The 20,106-nt window shown below is 32.9% G+C and overlaps 3 protein-coding genes across 7 annotated transcripts in view; 2 read left to right on the top strand and 1 right to left on the bottom strand.

Moving 5' to 3' along the window:
* LOC130443595 (dynein heavy chain, cytoplasmic) overlaps nucleotides 1-1,500 on the bottom strand; it is a 40,059-nt gene extending 38,559 nt beyond the window's left edge. Inside the window, exons 1-2 of one of the 2 annotated variants that reach the window (XM_056778345.1) lie at nucleotides 1,081-1,500; nucleotides 54-327 (exon numbers count right to left, since the gene is read on the bottom strand). In XM_056778345.1, coding sequence (XP_056634323.1) covers nucleotides 54-327; nucleotides 1,081-1,327 — 521 coding nt within the window. In that variant the 5' untranslated portion in view covers nucleotides 1,328-1,500. The remainder of the gene's footprint in view (nucleotides 1-53; nucleotides 328-1,080) is intronic. The other variant, XM_056778347.1, reaches the window with a different exon arrangement.
* A 628-nt stretch (nucleotides 1,501-2,128) lies between these two features.
* LOC130443613 (phosphatidate phosphatase LPIN3) overlaps nucleotides 2,129-20,106 on the top strand; it is an 84,167-nt gene continuing 66,189 nt past the window's right edge. For 2 of the 4 annotated variants that reach the window (XM_056778394.1, XM_056778388.1), the window contains exon 1: nucleotides 2,129-2,493. The gene's annotated coding sequence lies outside the window, so the exon portion shown is untranslated. The remainder of the gene's footprint in view (nucleotides 2,494-20,106) is intronic. The other 2 variants (XM_056778393.1, XM_056778391.1) reach the window with 1 other exon arrangement.
* On the top strand, nucleotides 8,775-10,109 carry LOC130443041 (uncharacterized). The gene has a single exon (XM_056777486.1). The coding sequence runs from the start codon at nucleotides 8,775-8,777 to the stop codon at nucleotides 10,107-10,109; it is 1,335 nt and encodes a 444-aa protein (XP_056633464.1).

The raw sequence follows: 20,106 nt of genomic DNA, 5'->3' as shown, positions 1-20,106 counted from the left end.
AAATTTAATTGAAGATAGCTTGATAGTTATTTTTTAGACATTATGTCACTTACCGATCCGCTCTTCCAGATTCTTTAACATATGATTTGAAGAAAGGTGCCACTGTCCTGCTTACATAATCATGTAATATCTCATAAGGAGATCCCTCACTAAAATTCATGAGCCTAACTTGTGCTCTAATACTTTTGTCTGCTTCTATCACTGGGCCTCTTTTAATACAAACTAGACTGGACATTTTAGAGTTTGAATAATGTACTTCATTACTGACATAATATGTCACTGGTTCTTTTTCTTCTTCGCCTTCTGGCGGTTGCACACTATCATCATCTAAAATTTTAATATCAAAGAATAGATTATTTGAAATTTGATGCATAACTAGATATCCATCAAGACCATAAGAAAATGTGTGTTAAACTAATGGCACACCAAAGTGCTAATTTTTCTCTGAGGCTAAAAATTCTCACAAATGTGCCATGAGATAGAAAAAATACATTTTATATAAATTATAATAATTTTGATACATTTATAATAATTGTAATCATTTATTGGCAAACTTTTCACTTAATAAATATTAGAATTTTTCAATTACAAATTCATCAACTTTATTGATAATGAAATATAATTAATTTATGATAAGGGTTTTCATTATAATTAAACTTTAGATTGACATTTCCAATAAACATGTGCTCCCTTCTAACCAAATCAGAATTATATTTAAAAGGTCATATTTGACAAAAAAAATATGAAATAATTGTATAATCCCACAAAAAAGAGTTAAAAAGTAGTAATTTTTTTATGTAGCCAATATTTTGTGATCTAGTGAATTATTAAGAAGAATTACATATATCTTTATAAGACATTAGATTCTTAGTATTCTTCTGACATAAGTATTTATTTTTAAATCAATAGCAGCAATTATATTGATCATGACCTTCATCTGAGAGCCCGGAATTTTTGAAAAACTACAAATAATATAATAACTGATAAACATCAGTTTATACTGACAAGCTTTTATGTGCATGGTGGGAATAATATGTTAATAAGTATTACCGATTATGCAAATAGGTGAGTCATGTTTACCTTTGGAAGAGTTTCTTTGTATGTATAAAGTTGAAATCTGGCTATCACTGATAAATTTTCTAATACATTCTTGGTTTGTCTTATCATCTAAAGCTGCTACCAAATTAGCCGGTTCAGCTTGACCGTCATCTTCCGGCAAGAGAACTGTTGCTGCTTTCAAAATGAAATTCGTAAAAGCAGTGAAATCTACCAAAGCCACATTCTGAGTTTCGTGGCTGGTTTCAGTTGCTTCCAATGAATCCCCCATTTTTGGGGATTTAGATATTTTCAATGCATATACAGAAAAACAATTATTAATAACTAAAAACACTATCCAATAATATATATATGTATATTCACAATCAATTAAGAACCATAGATTTTTTACACCTCAATAAACCGATCAACTGAGATTAATGAAGTGACAATTGAATGACATCTGTCATAGATGTATAACAATGACAGATGTCAGACATAAGTTTGCTAGATACGTTTTTTTTCTGAACTACTTACTTAGTTAAGACAGTATGGAGCTTTGTTAGGCATGTTCAACAGATATAAATATTTATTTGAGGTTTTCACTTCGCATTAAATCCCCTTCCCAAAAATGGAAAAAAAGATTTCATCTGAAAAACTATTAGATCACTCTTTGTAAAACAGACTAAAGTTCCATTTATCTAATTATAGGAATACGATAACATAGATATGTCCTAGGTAAATGCTGAAAATCGAAAATATAATAAAAGTTATATTTTAAATTTACACTTATTATTGATTCTAATTATCCTTATTAGATCATAATTAAATTTAAGGTCAGTCGTTTCAATTTCTATGTAATGATTTTGGTTTTCAAATGCAACACTGACTTTTGTATAAATGTACCAAATAAATTATTTACATATCAGAATTTTTTAATCTTTGCAAGTTAGATTATCTGTTTCGTATCTCATTTACTGAGAAATTAACTGAAGTGATATGAAAATCATAAATGAAATTAAACTCTTCTATGGTTACTCAATTCCTCTACACATTACTTTTCATTATCTGACGGACGTCGCTTTCTTAACCTAGTTGTATTGTTGTATTCTCCAGAGGTATGGTGTTAATGTAATATCTGTAATTGTTTGGTGAAAATATATTAGCATATTATGTATGATTAATTTAATAGGAGATTCATTTATGTATCACCTTAATTTTGAAAATTTGTTTACTATATTCATTTCAACTCCTTGCATACTCTGTGAAGACTTGGCAACGCAGTAAAAAGACCGGTTCATTTCTGTATCCCCGTCAGAAAAATCAGCTGTTTATCGTATGATTTAATTTTTGAACGGTTAGGTGAGAGTGGAGCGATTGAAGGTGTTCTTTGTGTAGATTGTGAAATTTGTTATAACATTTACATCGGTAATAAGTGTAATTTTGTGAAGATAAACGGTAAGTTATTTCATGTTATTGAAAACTAATATATTTTTGTTAAATCAATACGACGTTAATGTGAATCAAGTGTATTCACTAACAAAGAAAATCAATAGTTTCCTAAGAAGGGTTGACTTATTGGAAAACCCCAGGGTGTCATCATTTTGAATTCACTAACTGATCATAAATAGGTTACTATTTTAGTTCTAATTTATAAATTAATGTCAATGGAACTGTATTTAATTGAGGAATGACAAACATATTTATATATTTTGTTTAATAAATGGCTATAAATGCTACTTTTCCTCATGAGGCTGTAATTTAATCATTCAAAGGAGGGAAAGGCACTTTGCTCCTATGTTATACATGATTTTTCTGCCTCTCTCTAATAACGGGTAAATTTTAAATACTTTATTTATGAAACTAACAAACAAAATTTATTAAAGCACTAAAATTAAGAAGTTGGTATAGTATAACTTAGAGGCACGTTAATTTCATTCTTGTATTACAAATATTTTTAATTCGTGGCAGAGTAATTATACTAATATTGAACGTGCGATTTTGAGCAGCGGCTATTTGAATACTATTAGAGAGAGATAAGCTTTATTGTCACATGAAAAGTTTATAATTTTGTGGACAAAGCGACACAATTGTACATTAAATAATATAAAATAACAATTTGGCTTGATAATAATTATGGTACAATATTAATTACCTTACTCCATACTACATATTGAAATATGCCAGTCTATGGTATATTGCAAAATTCTGTCACAGAATAATAAGGTCCTTCTAGCAGAAATGCCTCTGTTAATCACCGTAACTTATTAACTGTATTTGCCACTTTTAATTCTGAAGGTAGCTGATTGAATAATTTTTTGGTATCCAAGGTGATGGAAATTTTACCATATCAGAGATAGGTATTGTTAAGTAAATGTCCAAATTTTTTTTTCTAGTAGGGTATCTATGAATGGGTTTCTCAATTGATTTATGAAAGTGTTTTCACAAAGATAGTTAAAATTTTGTATTTTCTAAAATAGAATTTGCAATGCATGCTACTACTTAAATAATAAATGTAACGGATAGCTCTTTTTTGTTATTTGAAGATGGATTCAAAGAGGTGCAAAGTACAAGTCACCCAGAAAAGCAAACCATGGCAAAGATGCGATTCGAACAAGTAGTAAGCAGAAAATTATTTTTTCATGTCTACATGTACAGACTATTGAAGGATACCGTCAATATGTAGACCAAGAAACTTGATTGAGATTAATAGTAATGAGGTCCATGGTAGAATGTATATAATATTCTTACTAACGGTGACGAAATAATTGTTAAGTTCGTCTGGGTCGAGGTCTATAGAGTTAAGGAACGTGTTTGGTTTCTCAAATCATTGATAACTGACCAAGTTTCTTTCGAGGAATTTTTAGTGCTAGAGATAAGATTGTTGTAATAGTTTTGATAGTTTTCAGGCACAATAATTTATAGGTATTGATATAATTGAGTAAGTGAGGATTGTCTGAGAAGTTTCTAATAAACATGAGTGATCTCATATTCTTAGATGAAGTACGTGTTCCTTTCGTAGACCATGATTTGTGATGATTAGTTTTACGAGGGGGAAGAGGAAATACTGTAATGAAGCACCTGATAGTTTAATCGAGAAAGTCCGAAAATTTATTCATTAATTTGGTGTCGTTAGTTGCATTCCAAAGCAGGCTGACACCCTAGTGTATATACAGGGGGTGGCTCCGAGGGGTGAAAGTGGTCAATTTTTCAGGAAAAATAAACGATCGACAATATGCCTAAAAAAATTTAGAATTTGAGAATGTACTGACTACAATACTAATTGTAGACAACATTGTACTGAGCACCAGAATTTTGTTACTCATTTGAAAATAAATATTTATAACCTCATATTTTTCTGTTTCATATTGGTTGAATTAACCATGTATTGGTGAAAAATACTGGCACATCACGTGTTTTTGTGATGAAACACTTTTTTTTAAAAACAAATAACAACTTTACTAACAAAAAATACAATAAAATATTAACAGAACAAAAGTTACAAAATCCTACATCAAAATCACAAACTTAAAATCTGTACCAAAATCTTGACCCAATATCTAAATCTAAAATAAAAGTACATATAGAATGTATGTATATATAATAAAATAAATGCTGATTTCACAAATGATTATTTTATAAAAGAACTAGCTTTTACCCGCGGCTTCGCTCGCATCGAATCCATTAAATAAGTATCAGAAATCATTATAATAGAAAAGGACGAACTCTGTAGCAATATTAGAACCTGAGATATAGATCTTTAAATATAGAAAAATTGCCAAAAACCTACAAAAATCCACTCCACATTGAATGTCCGCGCCTAGCTCTTCTTCAACTCAACCGATTTAAGTGTTCAAAAACTCAAAAGAAAGAAGGTGTTTCAGCGAGTGTTCTTAAACCAAAACGAAGTCTCTATCTTGAATAGAACCTGAGATGTTGAGGATAGAACGTGTGTATGTGAAAAACTCCCATAAGTAATGTACAGGGGGAAATCGCATTTCAGTATAACTTGAGAATGGTGAAAATTAGATGAAATCCGATGGTTGATGGCTAATCTGTGCATCAATAACTTTCATTGAAAAAAAAATTAAGCAAATCGGTTGGGTAGAACGCCTGAACGGACTCGGAATGGAAATCATCAATTTTTTTAATATATAAGATACCAATTTCCAGGTTCGTAATTGGCACCATAGTATATTATCTAATTTGTTTGTTAAATTAATTGTTCAACTCAAATTAGTTTGTATGATACTGTGTATTTGTTACTAGCTTTTTCTAAAATTCTCATTGTGATAAAAAAGTAATTAATGCATAGCTGAATGTTTGTAGGGTTTATATACCTGTACCTACCTCAGAGGTAAACTATCATAACTGACAACTTTACAGGAGAGCAGTATTAATGTTAAATTTTCCTTTTTATTGTTGCTCACTGTTTTCAATGATAACTAGAGGTCATCAACTTGTAATTTTCCTTGATATATTATTAAAACTAAATAGTAGTGAATATTACCATATATGATTTCTCCCACCCAATTTGAGGGGTAGCAGTTACGGGGCGGATGTAATTTGGGCGCTAAAGGATTAATGTACTTTTTACAACATGTAAACTAGGCGCCAAGACCGAAGGGTCATTTTAATCCTATGTGTATTTTGGGCGCTAACCGACTGAAGTACATGATTTATGAAATACAGTTATTTATTAAATCACCGACATTTATAATAAGATATATTTTTGTATTTTTAAATTTTCCTATAAGAGACATGACCTATTATCACTTAAGGTCTGAAAAAATTTACCGTTAGAGGGGGCTACTTTGCACTTTTTTTAAATGAAAAATCTGCCCTTAATAAAGTTTCCTCACAACATTTTTGTAACACTCTACAGAATAAAGTAAATTTTATATTTCTTCATATTTTTATTTAGTACTTAAGTACATATTACATATAAAATAAGAGATTTACATAACCTAACCTAACCTAACCTAACCTACTTAAAAATCTATCAACTTTCCCTCTATTGGGTTATTTTATGACTCGACCTACCTGCACTTCTTACCGACGAAAATACTTGTCGGATTATCTACCCTTCTTGGTCAGACAGGTAAAGAAGGATGGTTAGCACCCAAATTACACCCGCCTGCAGTTTTTTACCACTAACAATTTTATTGTGCCGCAAATAAAATTTTAAATGTCGTAACTGCTTATATATTAGAAGAAGGTTATAAAAACTCATTTTATTATAAAAAAAAAACTGTATATTAAACTGTCCATACAAAATTATAAAAAATCCTTAGTGTTAAGAATAATAATGCATTACTAATAATCTTCATTAATCTGGATAATCTAGGACAGCCGCAGAAGAATCTATGTTTTTATAAAAGTGGTGAAAACAAGAAGAAACCCATGTCAGTAGTTTTTATAAATCCTAAAATTTATTTTTGTTGATAGACCTAGGCTTTGTATTCATAACTGGTAGTTCTGTAGGCCACACTTGATGGCACTCTTTCCTCCGCCGATTAGGTTCTAGGTCCACAATTTTATATTATTCTTGGAAAATGGTTTTATAGAAAAGCTTATTTGGTTCAGATGATCTAAGTTGCAGTTCTACTGCTTCACTTATTAAAAACTTCTCTATATTGGCGATAGATTTGTGGTTTTTAAGAGATGCTCTATCAAATCTTTGAATCGGCACTGGCGCACGTACTGTTGCCAGACCCATGGCACCATCATTTGTATCTGACCAACCAGCTTTTTGGCTCTCTCAAACACGGAATGAACTCCATCGACTTCCATAAGGGTATGCCCTTTTAATAAATATTTGTGAGTAATCACTTTTAACGTAGGTATTGTTCTCAAAATCCACACGTAAGCTGGCACTATCATAAAATTTCGATTTTGATTTGTGCAAACCATGAATAAAAGATTAAATAGTGGATTATAATTATTGATATTTAAAACTATTTGTAAAACAAAACAGAAACACCATAAAAGATGTAAACAAGAAAAGTAGTATCACTACCTCCTATAACTGTTACCTTCTGGACATATGTCAGCTTTTGACAGTGCTGCCTTTTTTCTCAGTGAGTAAACTGTCTTAACACATTTGCACCTCCTTCACAATCAGTATTTAATAGGGATATACAGTTGTAACTCAAGTTACTTGAGTTTACCTTTATCATATCATGACAGATACATTACATTCACATTGACTATGACGCCATTCATTCACAGTTTACCTTTCAGGTACAGATATATTCTGTGATATAGAAAAGTTCCAATGATGAAGGAATTTCTTTGCACTAACTCTAAAATGAAATTTTGCTTAGCCTTTTATTTTATCAGTTTCAAATCAGAGTACGTTTTCAATACCTAATAAATTGAAGAATTTATTTTGGACATTTACATGTGATACAGGTTATTATTATGAATATTACAGATTAACCATTTAACACGTGTGGGTAATGTAGAATTCATTCATACTAGCACATGGGTGTATGTTCTTACTTCTACGCAACATTTACTTATTCAAAACCATTTCTACCATAGGTTTAGAGATACAAGGGTGTATGTAATTAATCACTAAAATTTGGATGTATAGCTTAGCAATTATTTAAAAAAATATGTATTTATTTGAAATGCTTAAGTTCATAACTTGAGGAAGTTTTATATAACAAAAATCTATTTGAACTCCCGTAATTAGTTATTTTCGAAATTTTTATTTTCATGGGACATGCCTTGTTAAAAAAAATTTTTGATCAAAACTTATGAAATTTAAACAAACAATTATTAGACTGAAAATGGGGAATTTATTTTATAGTCCAAGTGATAGTATAGCTTTTTGGTGCATGATTTCATAATAATTTGATTAGAACATTGAAAAATCAAACATATTTCAGTTGGAATAGATCCATTCTGAATTCTTCCAATGCATGTGAAATTTTTTTCGTAATTAGTTTTCATCATCATGTGTAAAGAATAGTCAACAGTAGAAATATATAGAAATAATACTGTTATTATAGTCAGCTACTCATATAAAGAAATTACTACTGAAACGTCAATAGGTGTATGTCGGTAATGTCATCAAAAGGAGAAATCACTTACAGTATGTACTATCAAATATGATGGTGGCAATATTGTGGTGCAGAATTATTAATGAAGGAAATATATATCCAAAAATATTTGGGGTAGGGTTCTGGATTTCTGTTTTGATAGAATAATGATCCAAGCATTTGCTGTGTCAGAACAAAAAGAAAGTGATTAAAATGTTTCCAAAATTATGTAATGGCCAGGTTAATTATCTAACCTGCTCTATAAATATAATAAAATGAAACTTGTTTTTCCTTGAAGCTCAATTTTTCATTTTATTGCCATACTGATGTTAATATTTTATATTGTTAATTGGCTATTCATACTTGTATGTTGTATGGATTTGGAGTCTCGTACGAGGCCTCATATTGATATTTAGTTAGCCTAGACCAGTTCCATGCATAAACAAAATATTGCGTTACCATAGCAACAAACAATAACTTATTAGAAGTGACAGTGTAAAGTTTGACGTGAAAAAAGTGAACCAGAGTTACGCAATAAATTAAAAGACAAAAGATGTCCACCGAAATTGTGAAATTTGAAGAATTGGAGTATCGAGCCATCATCAAGTACCTGTATTTAAAAGGATTAAGAGGTAAGCAGGAAATCTATCAAAATCTATAGATTTCCTGCACAATCAAAAGTTATATGTAATGAACAGCTTCTTTCAAAAGAAATTGCATAGACGATGGACTTGGGTAAGTCCAAATGGAAGAACAAAAAATGAAATAGACTTTTTTATCACGACGCGGAAAAGATTTGTAACAGATGTTACAGTTCTAAATAAATTCGGTATAGGGAGTGATCATAGAGCTGTAAGAATAACTGTAAGAATAAACGCCAGAAATGAACGACAAAAAATGATAAGAAAGAAACAACAAATAAAGTGGGAGACCCCAGAAGATATTGATGCATATAATACTTTCTTAACTAAATCCCTGAACACGAACCAGTCACTAGACATAAACATATTAAATGAAGAAATCACTGGAACAATATTAAAAGCACAACAAAAATACTGTAAAAGAGATGGAGATAAAGAAGAAAAAATAAGCAAAAATACAAAAGATCTAATTAGACAAAGAAAACTTCTAGTAGAACAACAAAAGGAAGATACAAGCGAAATAAGAACACTAAATAAGACTATTTCAAAAGAAATACGGAAAGATTTAAGGAAATATAACACAGAAAAAACCAGACAAGTAATCGAAGAAAATAAAAGTATGAAGGTGCTTAGAAGGAGACTGGCTGATGGGAAAAAGAAAATCGTCAAACTCAAGGATAACAACAAAAAAGAAACAAACAATAGGAGAGAATTGGTAAAAATTGTAGAAGAATTCTACAAGGAACTATATAGGAGCAGAAGAGAAGAATTAAATATCACAGAAAATAAAATGAAAGTCGTAAACCAAGGTTCAGAACTTGTACCCGAAATAACAATTGAAGAGTCAAAAAATGCCCCAACGGAAATGAAAAACAAGAAAGCGGCAGGAGAAGACCAAATTGTGATAGAAGCTGTCAAAGTTGGGGGTGAGAAACTTTTAAAAGAAATAATCTCCCTCTTCAATCTATGTCTACAAAAGGGGGAAATCCCGGAAAAGTGGAGAAATGCGACGATAATTCTCATCCACAAAAAAGGGGATATAACGAACTTTGAAAACTATAGACCTATAAGCTTGCTTTCTCACCTTTATAAATGGTTCACTAAGATCGTAACGAAACGCTTGGAACGAAAGTTAGACTTTTATCAGTCCAGAGAACAGGCGGGGTTCAGAATAGGGTATGGAACAAACGACCATTTGCAAACGATTAAGATACTGATAGAAAAATCCATAGAATATAATAGGCCCCTCGTAATGATATTTGTCGATTTCAGAAAGGCGTTTGACACAGTTGAACTTCCAGCAATTTTATCAGCCCTGCAACAATGTAGGATATACTACAGATACGCAAACTCATTAAACACATTTATGAAAACGCAACTCTAAATGTAAATCTCCACGAACCAACAAATAAGATACATGTAGGCCGCGGGATTAGACAAGGAGACACTATCTCTCCTCAGCTCTTCACATGTGTGTTGGAATACTCTTTCAAAAAATTAAACTGGGAAGGGAAAGGTATAAATATCGACAGTGAGTATCTAAACCACCTGCGTTTCGCAGACGATATCGTCATAATCACCGACAATATGCAAGACGCTCGGCAGATGGCCACGGATTTGAAAAGAACCACAATGAATGTTGGCCTAGAAATAAATCTAGACAAAACCAAATTTATGACAAATCTGGCAACAAATGATAACATAATTACCGATGGAGGTGAGATAGCGCAAGTGTATGACTATAAATATCTAGGCCATGAAGTGAGGATAGGAAGAGATAACCAAACGTGTGAGATAAAGCTTCGAATACAGTTAGGATGGATAGCTTTTGGCAAGTTGAGTAGTACCTTGAAATCAGACTTACCAATAAGCTTAAAGTGAAAAGTATATGAGCAGTGTGTTATACCTGTGATGTCCTATGGGGCAGAGACGCTTACCCTCACGAGACTGCAGGAAAGATGAGAGTGGCGCAACGGGCAATGGAAAGGGCAATGCTGGGAATTACGAGAAGGGATAGAATTACAAATGAGAACATAAGAAGAAGAACAAACGTTAAGGACATTATTGAAATTATAGCCCAAAAGAAATGGAAATGGGCAGGCCATGTAGCCCGAATGACGGATAATAGATGGACGAAAAGAATATTGGAGTGGAGGCCAAGAATGGATAATAGAAGTAGAGGCAGGCCGCCAACAAGATGGAGTGACGATGTAAAGAAAATTGTAGGAAATTGGATACATACAGCTCAAGATAGAGATAGATGGTTTAAACTTCCATCCACTGCCTATATCCAGCAGTGGATGGAAGATGGCTGATAGATGATGAAGAGGTAAGCTGATTTACGAAGATATGATTAATACCCTTGGTGATCAATGTCCTTCGTATGCGACCGTGAAAAATTAGACTGCAAGCTTCAAAAGAGGTAAATTTTCCATTGAAGATGTTGACCGATCGGGAAGGCCAGTTTCAGTGACTGATATACGAGGATGTATTGATATCTAGTTAGCCAGACCAGTTCCATGCATAAACAAAATATTGCGTTACCATAGCAACGAACAATAACTTATTAGTTTGACGTCAAAACAGTGAACCAGAATTACGCAATAAATTAAAAGGTAAGAGGTTAGCAGATTCCTTCGTATGAGACCGTCAAAAATTGGACTGCAAGCTTCAAAAGAGGTGAATTTTCCATTGAAGATGACGATCGATCGGGAAGGCCAGTTTCTGTATCAGTCTCCGAAAATATCGATGCATGATTTTATCAGACCGTCGAATTGGGCTAAAAGGATATTTGAAGCACTGAATATTTCATACGAACGCGTTATCATATAGTTCACATCAATTTGGACATGAGAAAAATTGCTGCAAAATGGACCTCAGAAATGTTTGAATGTTGACCAAAAGCGTGCAAGGGTAGAAGCATCGCGTTCGATCTGTGCTCGATTTGAAAACGATGTAGACTTCTTAAACTCAATTGTTACTATGGATGAAACGATCCAGAAACAAAGCAACAATCGATGGAATGGCGATACTCTGGTTCTCCAATACCTAAGAAGTTTCGTGTCCAAAAATCTGCTGCAAAAGTTCTTACTTCAGTTTTTTAGGATTGCCATGGAGTAATCATCATTGATTTTTTGGATAAGGGTAGAACAATAACTGGAGATTACTAATCGACATTAGTGACCACTCTACGGGAAAAAATTAAAGAGAAAAGACGCGGAAACCTATCCAAAGGTGTTTTGTTTTTGCAGGACAACGCTCCTGCACACAAAGCTCATGTTGCCATGCAAAAAATTTGTGATTTAGGGTTTGAATTACTGGAACACCCCCCTTATTCACCAGACTATCATCTCTTTCCTCAACTGCAAAAAATTTAAAAGGTCGTAAATTTTCTTCCAACGAGAGGGAAAAAAACTGTGGAGGTCTGGTTTGCAGAGCAAAAAGAAACATTTTTTTTAAAAGGTCTAGAGACGTTGCAGGTTCGCTGTAATAAATGTATCGAATTGAGAAGGATATGTTGAGTAATAGAATATTTTGACATTGAAATTTTGTATGGTTCTATAGTAGGGTAAGAATTTTCAATATATCCTCGTATACACTGCGACCCAAAGGGTCTATTATGTCCCCCTTTCTTGCTGCGATACTGAAGAACCCTGTGTTTACAGCTGATCAATTAATCCCACTGCTTTTAAAAAGTCTAGAATGTGGGATAGCTTAACTTGACAGAGATCTTCTATTTCATGCGCTCCTGGGTGCAGGGCTTTGGAGTTCCTTAGTGTTTCACACTTCGAGAGAATAGGGATAGAGGTTTCGTCCTCTGTGCAACAAAACCTGCACACATCTGCTAGGCCTAGCGTCTTCAAGTGTTTGTTGGGGCGACAGTGCCCAGATAGAACTCCTGTTAGTATTCGTAGATTGTTCTTACTTAGGTTGATACATTCTGCAGATCTACTCTGGTTATAGTTTCCCAGAAGATTCTTTGCCTGTCTCAGCCCTTGTAGGTTGTCCCAATAATTGGTTTTGTTATTCATACTTATGTACTGCTTCCCCCCAATGTCAATTTGCAAAGAAAAAATATTGGCCACAGAACTGCCTATACTAAATTTTATAAACATATTATGCCATAAAAATGTAAATTTACAACTATGCAACAATTTGACGCGTGACGTCAGGATCTATGGGAACATAATTGAGAATAATATTTGTTATTATATTGTTGATAACGTCGAAAACGATAACACTAATTTATTTCAATAATATATTTGTTGTAAAAATTTTTTTAAGGAAATAAAAAATGATAGTGGAAAATTTTATACGTGAAATCGGCTATCGATTGTTGAACATAATTATTCTAACGCGTGTATTTGCAGAAGATTTTATATAATATTATTGAAAAGTTAATCATTATTGTTATAACAAAAAGCTAGTGATGTTAGGAATGCATCGAATGTCATGGAACAGAAAAAATATATATAAATAGAACAAAACAGGCTTAGAATCGCGAACTATATAGAACTGTTATATATCAGTTGTAAAATTTTGAAACTCATCACTGGTACCTACAACGCATTATTTGTGACTTCACCGTGCCTTTTTGAATTTTCGATTTCCAAATAAACTTCATGCGCATTTAAATTTCTAGAGACTAATAAATCACTTGTTGAAACAAATTGTTATGTGTATCAAATCATCTTTAAAAGATCTTGAAAAATCATAATTATTAAATATAAATCGATTCGATATAGACATTTTTATGTTATGTTTTCTAATTATTGATATTTTCAACTTATTATAAGTGTATTGGAATAATTTTGGTATAATTCATAGACATACTCTGCGTGCTCTTTCAATGACTTACGTTATACTCCTGGTTTTCTAAAATATATGGAGTGATGTAACTGGAGAAGTTTGCTACATTCAGTCTAGCGCATCGCGTAATATTTGCACGGTGGTTTTTAAGAACGATTTGAAAAGAATAACAACATTCTATAATAGATTTGGAGAGATTTTGTGCCTCAGATTCGTCCATCTTTAGTGTATTCATCGCACATTTGGAGCTCGGCCCCCTATTCGATTTATATACGATCCAGAGTTGACCAAAAACTTGGGACATACAGAAATTCAAGGTCAATATCTACAGGCATCTCCACAAGGCAGTTACCATTCGAATTAATCGAGTGTAATAGGGCTTACACTCTTGTGCTCTAAACAGTCTCACCTCAATAATACATATAGCAATAATGATTATGCATTTCTGTTAAATAAACCAATTCTGTAGGATACCGAAAACTGTGTGCCCTTTAGGTCATAAAAATGTTTAGCATGAGTTATAAAATAAAGAGAATATCTTCTGCCCCAACGTTTCTCTCGCCGTGTAAATTTGAGGGCAATAGCTTCTTAAAAATTACCTTTAATTAACATGAGACTAGGGTCTTGTACAAAACTTCAAAGCAGTGCGCAATGGATTAACAAACCAAAAAGTACAAACACAATTTAACCAAGTGAAAATTAATGGCTATAGTATTGTAGGATGAAAGGGCGTTGTCCTTGTAGATTTCATGGAACAGATAACATTAATAATCCTACGTCGCCTCCGGATAGAGATACAAAACAAACGAAGGAGCATGGTCTCCTCTGGCGTAATTCTGATTTATGACACAGGATGATCGCATGTTGCCAATGCGACAAAAGATCATCTCCAAAAGTAAAATGGATAGTGTCTGATCAACTACCTTATAATCCTGATCTAGCAGTCAGTGACCATCACCGCTGTTGAAAAATGTAGCTGTGTTAAGATGCTCTAATATTAAAGAAGGACCTCAAAACGATATCTATTTGAGCTCACTTCTGTACGGAAGGTATGTTTTTAACACAACTCGTAAACATAATTTTAATGACTATAATTCTTTTATTGTATCCACTTAAAGAGAAACCATTAAAAGAAAAATTATCGGTAAATACTACGCCGTTGAATGCATTGTAATTAACCTGATTCGAGATTAGTTTTTTTTTGAATGCATCAACGTATATGACGTAGTGAGATCGTGCCACAAATTCATGCAATCTCATTCGTTCTCATGAGAGGAGTGTTTGTTACGTAGCAGAGAGAGAGAGGTTTGTCAAGGTCGAATAACAAAATTCTTGAATTTGTTTATGCGAAAGTTGCGTTTGTGGTCACTACACGTGCTGGGCTATGATAAATATGAATGTGTTGCGCATTTTATTTTAGGCGTAATATCACATATTAACTCGTTTTTTTGATATAGGTATCTATTAATTTCTTTGGATATGATAAATGCACCCGAATTACCTTGATTGAAAAAATGATCATTCATATAAAGTGAAAACAAAGATTATAATTGGGGAGAATGCTCACTTGCCTAAGGACAAGGGGTAGATATGATCCTAAAAGTTGTAATCTTCATAATATGCACACGTTTCTACGCCACTTGCAATAATGAAAACTGTTTATATTTTTAAAAACCATATGAAATTATTCGTTGTATTCATAATAGTCTTGGAAAATTTAAAAAAAAAGTATATTCTTTTTCAACAAAAATAAATAAAACTTAATTTTACAAGAATAATAGTGTTTATTTCAAGTCGATAACATTAGTATTAACAAACTCAAAGCTCAGAAGTCTGGATATACATAATTATACCGCCTGAGATCCATTCCAAATAAATCCTACGTTATCAGCGCCGATTGTGTAGCAGAATGGCCGGACTGTTTGACAAAATGCTACTGGCTATTTTGAACACAAAAAAAATGATTTCCTTGCGATGGCTAGTTATTTTACCGCAAATATGACTGTTAAAATTCGCGGAATGAAACAGGTGGACAAATCGATAGAATGACATATTCAGGGAGCAAATACAAGAAGGGCCGTTATACACGGAACCTCTTAATTTTGAAATACCAAGTGTTAAAAGTTTAAACAAATATATTACATTTAATTTGGAGCAAATTCGACTTCGATTTTGTTGAACTTATGGTGTTAGAGTAAAAAAGTGCCCGTTTTTCAACACAAAATAATGAAAATGAGATAAGGAAATGCTATTGTTTTCTAAATGTTATAGTGTCTCTAGATTTCATAAATTTAGTTAATGCTTGATAACTAGCAAACGGTTTCAACCAACTTACATAAAAAATGTAGTTTTATAAAAAAAAGTTATGTCCGTAATCAGACCGATTTTATTTTTTACTTAAAAAAATACTCTAGGGCCCAATTTGCTCCATGTTAAACGTGAATTTGAAAAACCGATGGTGTCCTTTTTTTCTTTAAAAATATTCAGGTTAAATCCCATATGGACGCCAAGCCAATGCAAAAAACCAAAAAAATCAAATCACAAGTAACACCTTAAAACTACTATATTATTGTTACAATAAGTATCGTAAGTTTTACAAAATTACTTGTACTTTATGAAACAGTATTCATTTACTGTCCCCTTTCCTTGCATCGCATAATTTTTTTTCCTCAGGAATACTCAAAAATTCTTTATTTGGTGCAATAATAGTGGTGTTGGTACTTTTTGGTATAATGCAATATTTATAACGAACCATTGTCGATCTATGCTTGGACATCTTGACAAAAAATACGACAAGACGCGATAGGATGCTAAAACAAAACAATGTGATGTGGAGCTGGTGTAGCTTGGCAAGAAAAATTGAGGGCGGGGTAAAAATATTACACTTTTAAAAATTCATATCAGCGCTAATATGAGTGCTAGAGACGTGCGATGAATTGCGGTACGGCGTGCCCAATCCTTTAAAAATATAAACCCATTCTGTAATACTTCTGTTTTGAATTCTTTAAATATGTGTACGTAAATCGTCCGTCACATATCTTCTATTTGGTATGATACGAATCTCCTTCTGTGGGTTTAATATTAGAACACGACTGGCTAAGGTAACTAGTACATTCAAAAGAATATCACAACTTTTTTGAAGGAACATTTAATACCACATCTCTTTTTACAGTCTCGTGAAATTTTGTTAAAGAGTTTTTTATGTGCAGTTAGGAATAGAGCTTGGACTGGTCAATATCGAGGAGTCGAGGACTGAGGATTCACCTACGTCTTTTTATTGCAGTGGTCCCGCTACTGTGGGGCCACTATTTGATTTCAGACAAAATTCTCGTATGAAGTTTGACGACAAAATCAAACAAATAAAGAAACTTGTTGGGTTCCGCTACTGTGGAATATCATGCATGATGGACAACTCAAGGTGAAAATTCCGACGGATTTCAAGCTTGTGACGTACGCGCAACAATGTTGTCGTGGTAATAGTAGCTAACCATCTAGAAGAGATTAACTTAGCATTTGACATTATCTTTGAGAAGATCAGCCAATAGATGCACACGGTTGACTTGAAATTGGCTGTACACAAAACTGAGACAATGCTCATTACTAGTAGAAAGCAGCTGAAAACGATCACACTGCAGGTCGGGCGCATGAAAACGATTGACGCTCGGTTTATTTTCAAACAGCAGGCATAGCACTTGAGCGGCTTATCGGCGATGGTCAGAACAGTCTTAGCACGACTAATGCCCAACATAGGAGGTTTAAAGCAGAAAAATAGGAAACGACTATCATTTGTAGTGACCTCTGTACTCACTTAGGGCATTCCAATATGGGCTGTGCATTAAAAACATAGGAATCACAAAGGAAGGTAATGCCAGTATATCGACTGAGTACCTTGAGAGTGGCAAGCGCTTTCTGCACGGTGTCTTAGTGTGCGTTATAGCCGAAATGCTGCCTATAAACTTACTTACTACCGATGAAAAGGTTCTACCAAAATTCATCCAAGTAGAACTCACAAATGAATGATAAAAGAACAGCCTACAACGAAGGCAAAAACAGTGGAGTTCATCGGGAAATGGCCGATGGACTTACCGTCTTATCCCACAAATAGACACCTGGGTGAATCGTGAGCATGGAGAGGTCAAATATTACTTGAGTTAGATGATATCAGGAAATGGGTGTAAATGTGTGAAAATACCTGTATCATTTTAAGCACGACACGTCTCCAGAGTGTAACGGTGTAAACGAAGGTGCTGAGCATGTGTTTATTGCGTGTCCTCGTTTCTAGTCATTTCGCAGTACTTGGGAAACTGCGGTAAAGCAGGCACTGCAAAGAAGAAGAAGCTGTGGATTTCAAAGACCTGAAGGAAGAGTATGATTACTAGATCCTCCCCCCGCGAAGTAATACCTAAGCCCAGTGTCGAAGGGGAAACAGAGGTCTAACATCTTGTTCTGGTGATACATTAAAAGTATGTTCCGCATCTCTATGAAAAAAAAACACACACATATTTCGTCTGTAGTGAAATATCATCAAATTTTTTTCTCTTTCTATGCATCATGAAATTTTTTTAAGCGAAGTAATTTTTTTATTTTTACTTCGATTAAAATCGCTTAAGATTCCTCAATTGGCTGTATAGAACATCATCTAGCTTCAAAATTCTCATGTTCATTGTTTTCTTTTCTGGTATATATTAGTTGTTATGCTTGCCCTACTTGAAGTAGATACGAACGATAGAGCACTACTAGAATGACAATAAGACTGACTTCATTCTGATTGTTCATTTGGCTTTATCTGTTAAAATAGCCAATATTTTGTTAAAGAACCACCTTATGAATATAATTAATAATAAAAATGAAACAAACTAAAACTATCCTCGGACACGTTTATTAAATTAATATTTATGAATGTGAATAATAAAAAAGTTTCAGCAACAAATAAATTCGCATTAACTGCGTATCCAAAAGAGCACAACGAATAAAAAGCAGTTATAAATTAAAAACAACTTAGATTTATATACATTAAAGATAAGACTGAGACTTATATACGAAAATCTGGGATGGTTGCAGCCCTCAACTGGAGTTCCAGATGTTAGAGTTGTATTGGTTTCTTGTGATGCTGTCCCGGTTGAATCCGTAGGTGTGGATGTAACTCCAACCTAGCAGCTGTAGAACTGCGGGGAAAAAGAATAAAATGAGAAAAGTAACGGGAACAAAGATGGGTACTACCAAAGAAGGAACGAGTAGGTAGAACAGATTTGAATAAAAAGGAGCTTATGCTATAATATAAAAAATTTTAATTATATTTTTTAAAATATAATCAAACAGGAATTTGTTCTATTCGTTCTGTTCCACAAATAAATAGAAAATATGAATTCACACGGAATTTATTTGTTTAAAACAAAAGGAAATTATTAAAGATAACTGGAACTTTTGTGACCACTATAAAATGAAATAGCAATATTGAGACGATATTTAAAGAACATACTAGCGATTATAAAGAGTAGTGTCAACCCACATTTACTTTGATTTAAATAATAGAGTGTAGATAGGTAGAGGACATTCCAAGAATTTTTTGAATTTCTCGAATGGTGTTAATTAATTTAATCAAAAACTCGAATTTTAGAATAAATAAATCAGAAGGGACTACTGTGCCAAAATAGGTGAACAAATGAATACTCGAAATGTTTGAAGAAAAATGTAACAGGTCGAACGGCACGTTACAAAGTAGGAAAAATAATATTCTCATAACTTACCACTTTCATAAGTATGACCATCTGTAGAAAATAAATTTTAGCTTCACTTTATATTTGGTTGGTATTGAGCCTCTTACAGTTTTCGTTGACGTTCAGAAGTATTAAGAAACAAGACTGTGCAAAGTGAACAGAGCAGATGCCATTTGGTTTAAGTGGTGCCTAAATCCACATATTCTTGAAATAGATTCGTTTTGGAAAGCTTGAAAACAAATATTGGAAACTAAGAAATTTTACGAATGTTCATACATATTTTATGTAGTATTTTGGATTATTATGGTTTCTTGGTCGCTGACAACTTAGGACACAGAGAGTTGGTTGTTCCGTTCAAACTCCGGGATAATAATTTTAATTTTCATGTATATAAGCAAGGTATTCATCTGCATCTTCTATATTGCAAACGTATGTCAAATATCCTTACCTTAACTCGAGAAAATGAAAGTGTATCATCTTGTTTCATTATGTTTTGTTTACATACGGCAGTAACTTCTTTGTTGTATTTATAACCTATTTGCAGTATGTTGTGGCCGAGTCAATTTCTAAGGAATTCTTTATTTGTTTACGACAAATTAGAGATTTAGAACATTCTGGATATCATTGTAGTGTAGTCTCAACAGCTGTAATAGTCAGTAAATAATCTGATGCAAATCACATTGGGATAGACAAGTAAGCCAAACGGTGAATTCAAATAAATTATATAAGTGGATAGTGAATAGTTTAGTGTATGAATAAATTAGGTGAGTAAGTAAATACATCTTGTGTATAAATTGTTGAATCTAATATTACAATTATTATTACGAGGATATATTGAAAAATTCGTAGCCTACT

This window comes from Diorhabda sublineata, chromosome 4, assembly GCF_026230105.1.
Source record: "Diorhabda sublineata isolate icDioSubl1.1 chromosome 4, icDioSubl1.1, whole genome shotgun sequence".
Classification (NCBI taxonomy): Eukaryota; Metazoa; Arthropoda; class Insecta; order Coleoptera; family Chrysomelidae; genus Diorhabda; species Diorhabda sublineata.
The sequence above is the reverse complement of the archived record's forward strand: the minus strand, read 5'-3'. Positions and strand labels throughout refer to the sequence as shown.

Bases quoted from the DNA above. Each gene is read 5' to 3' on its own strand.
- LOC130443041 (XM_056777486.1), top strand. From the start codon at position 8,775: ATGAACAGCTTCTTTCAAAAGAAATTGCATAGACGATGGACTTGGGTA.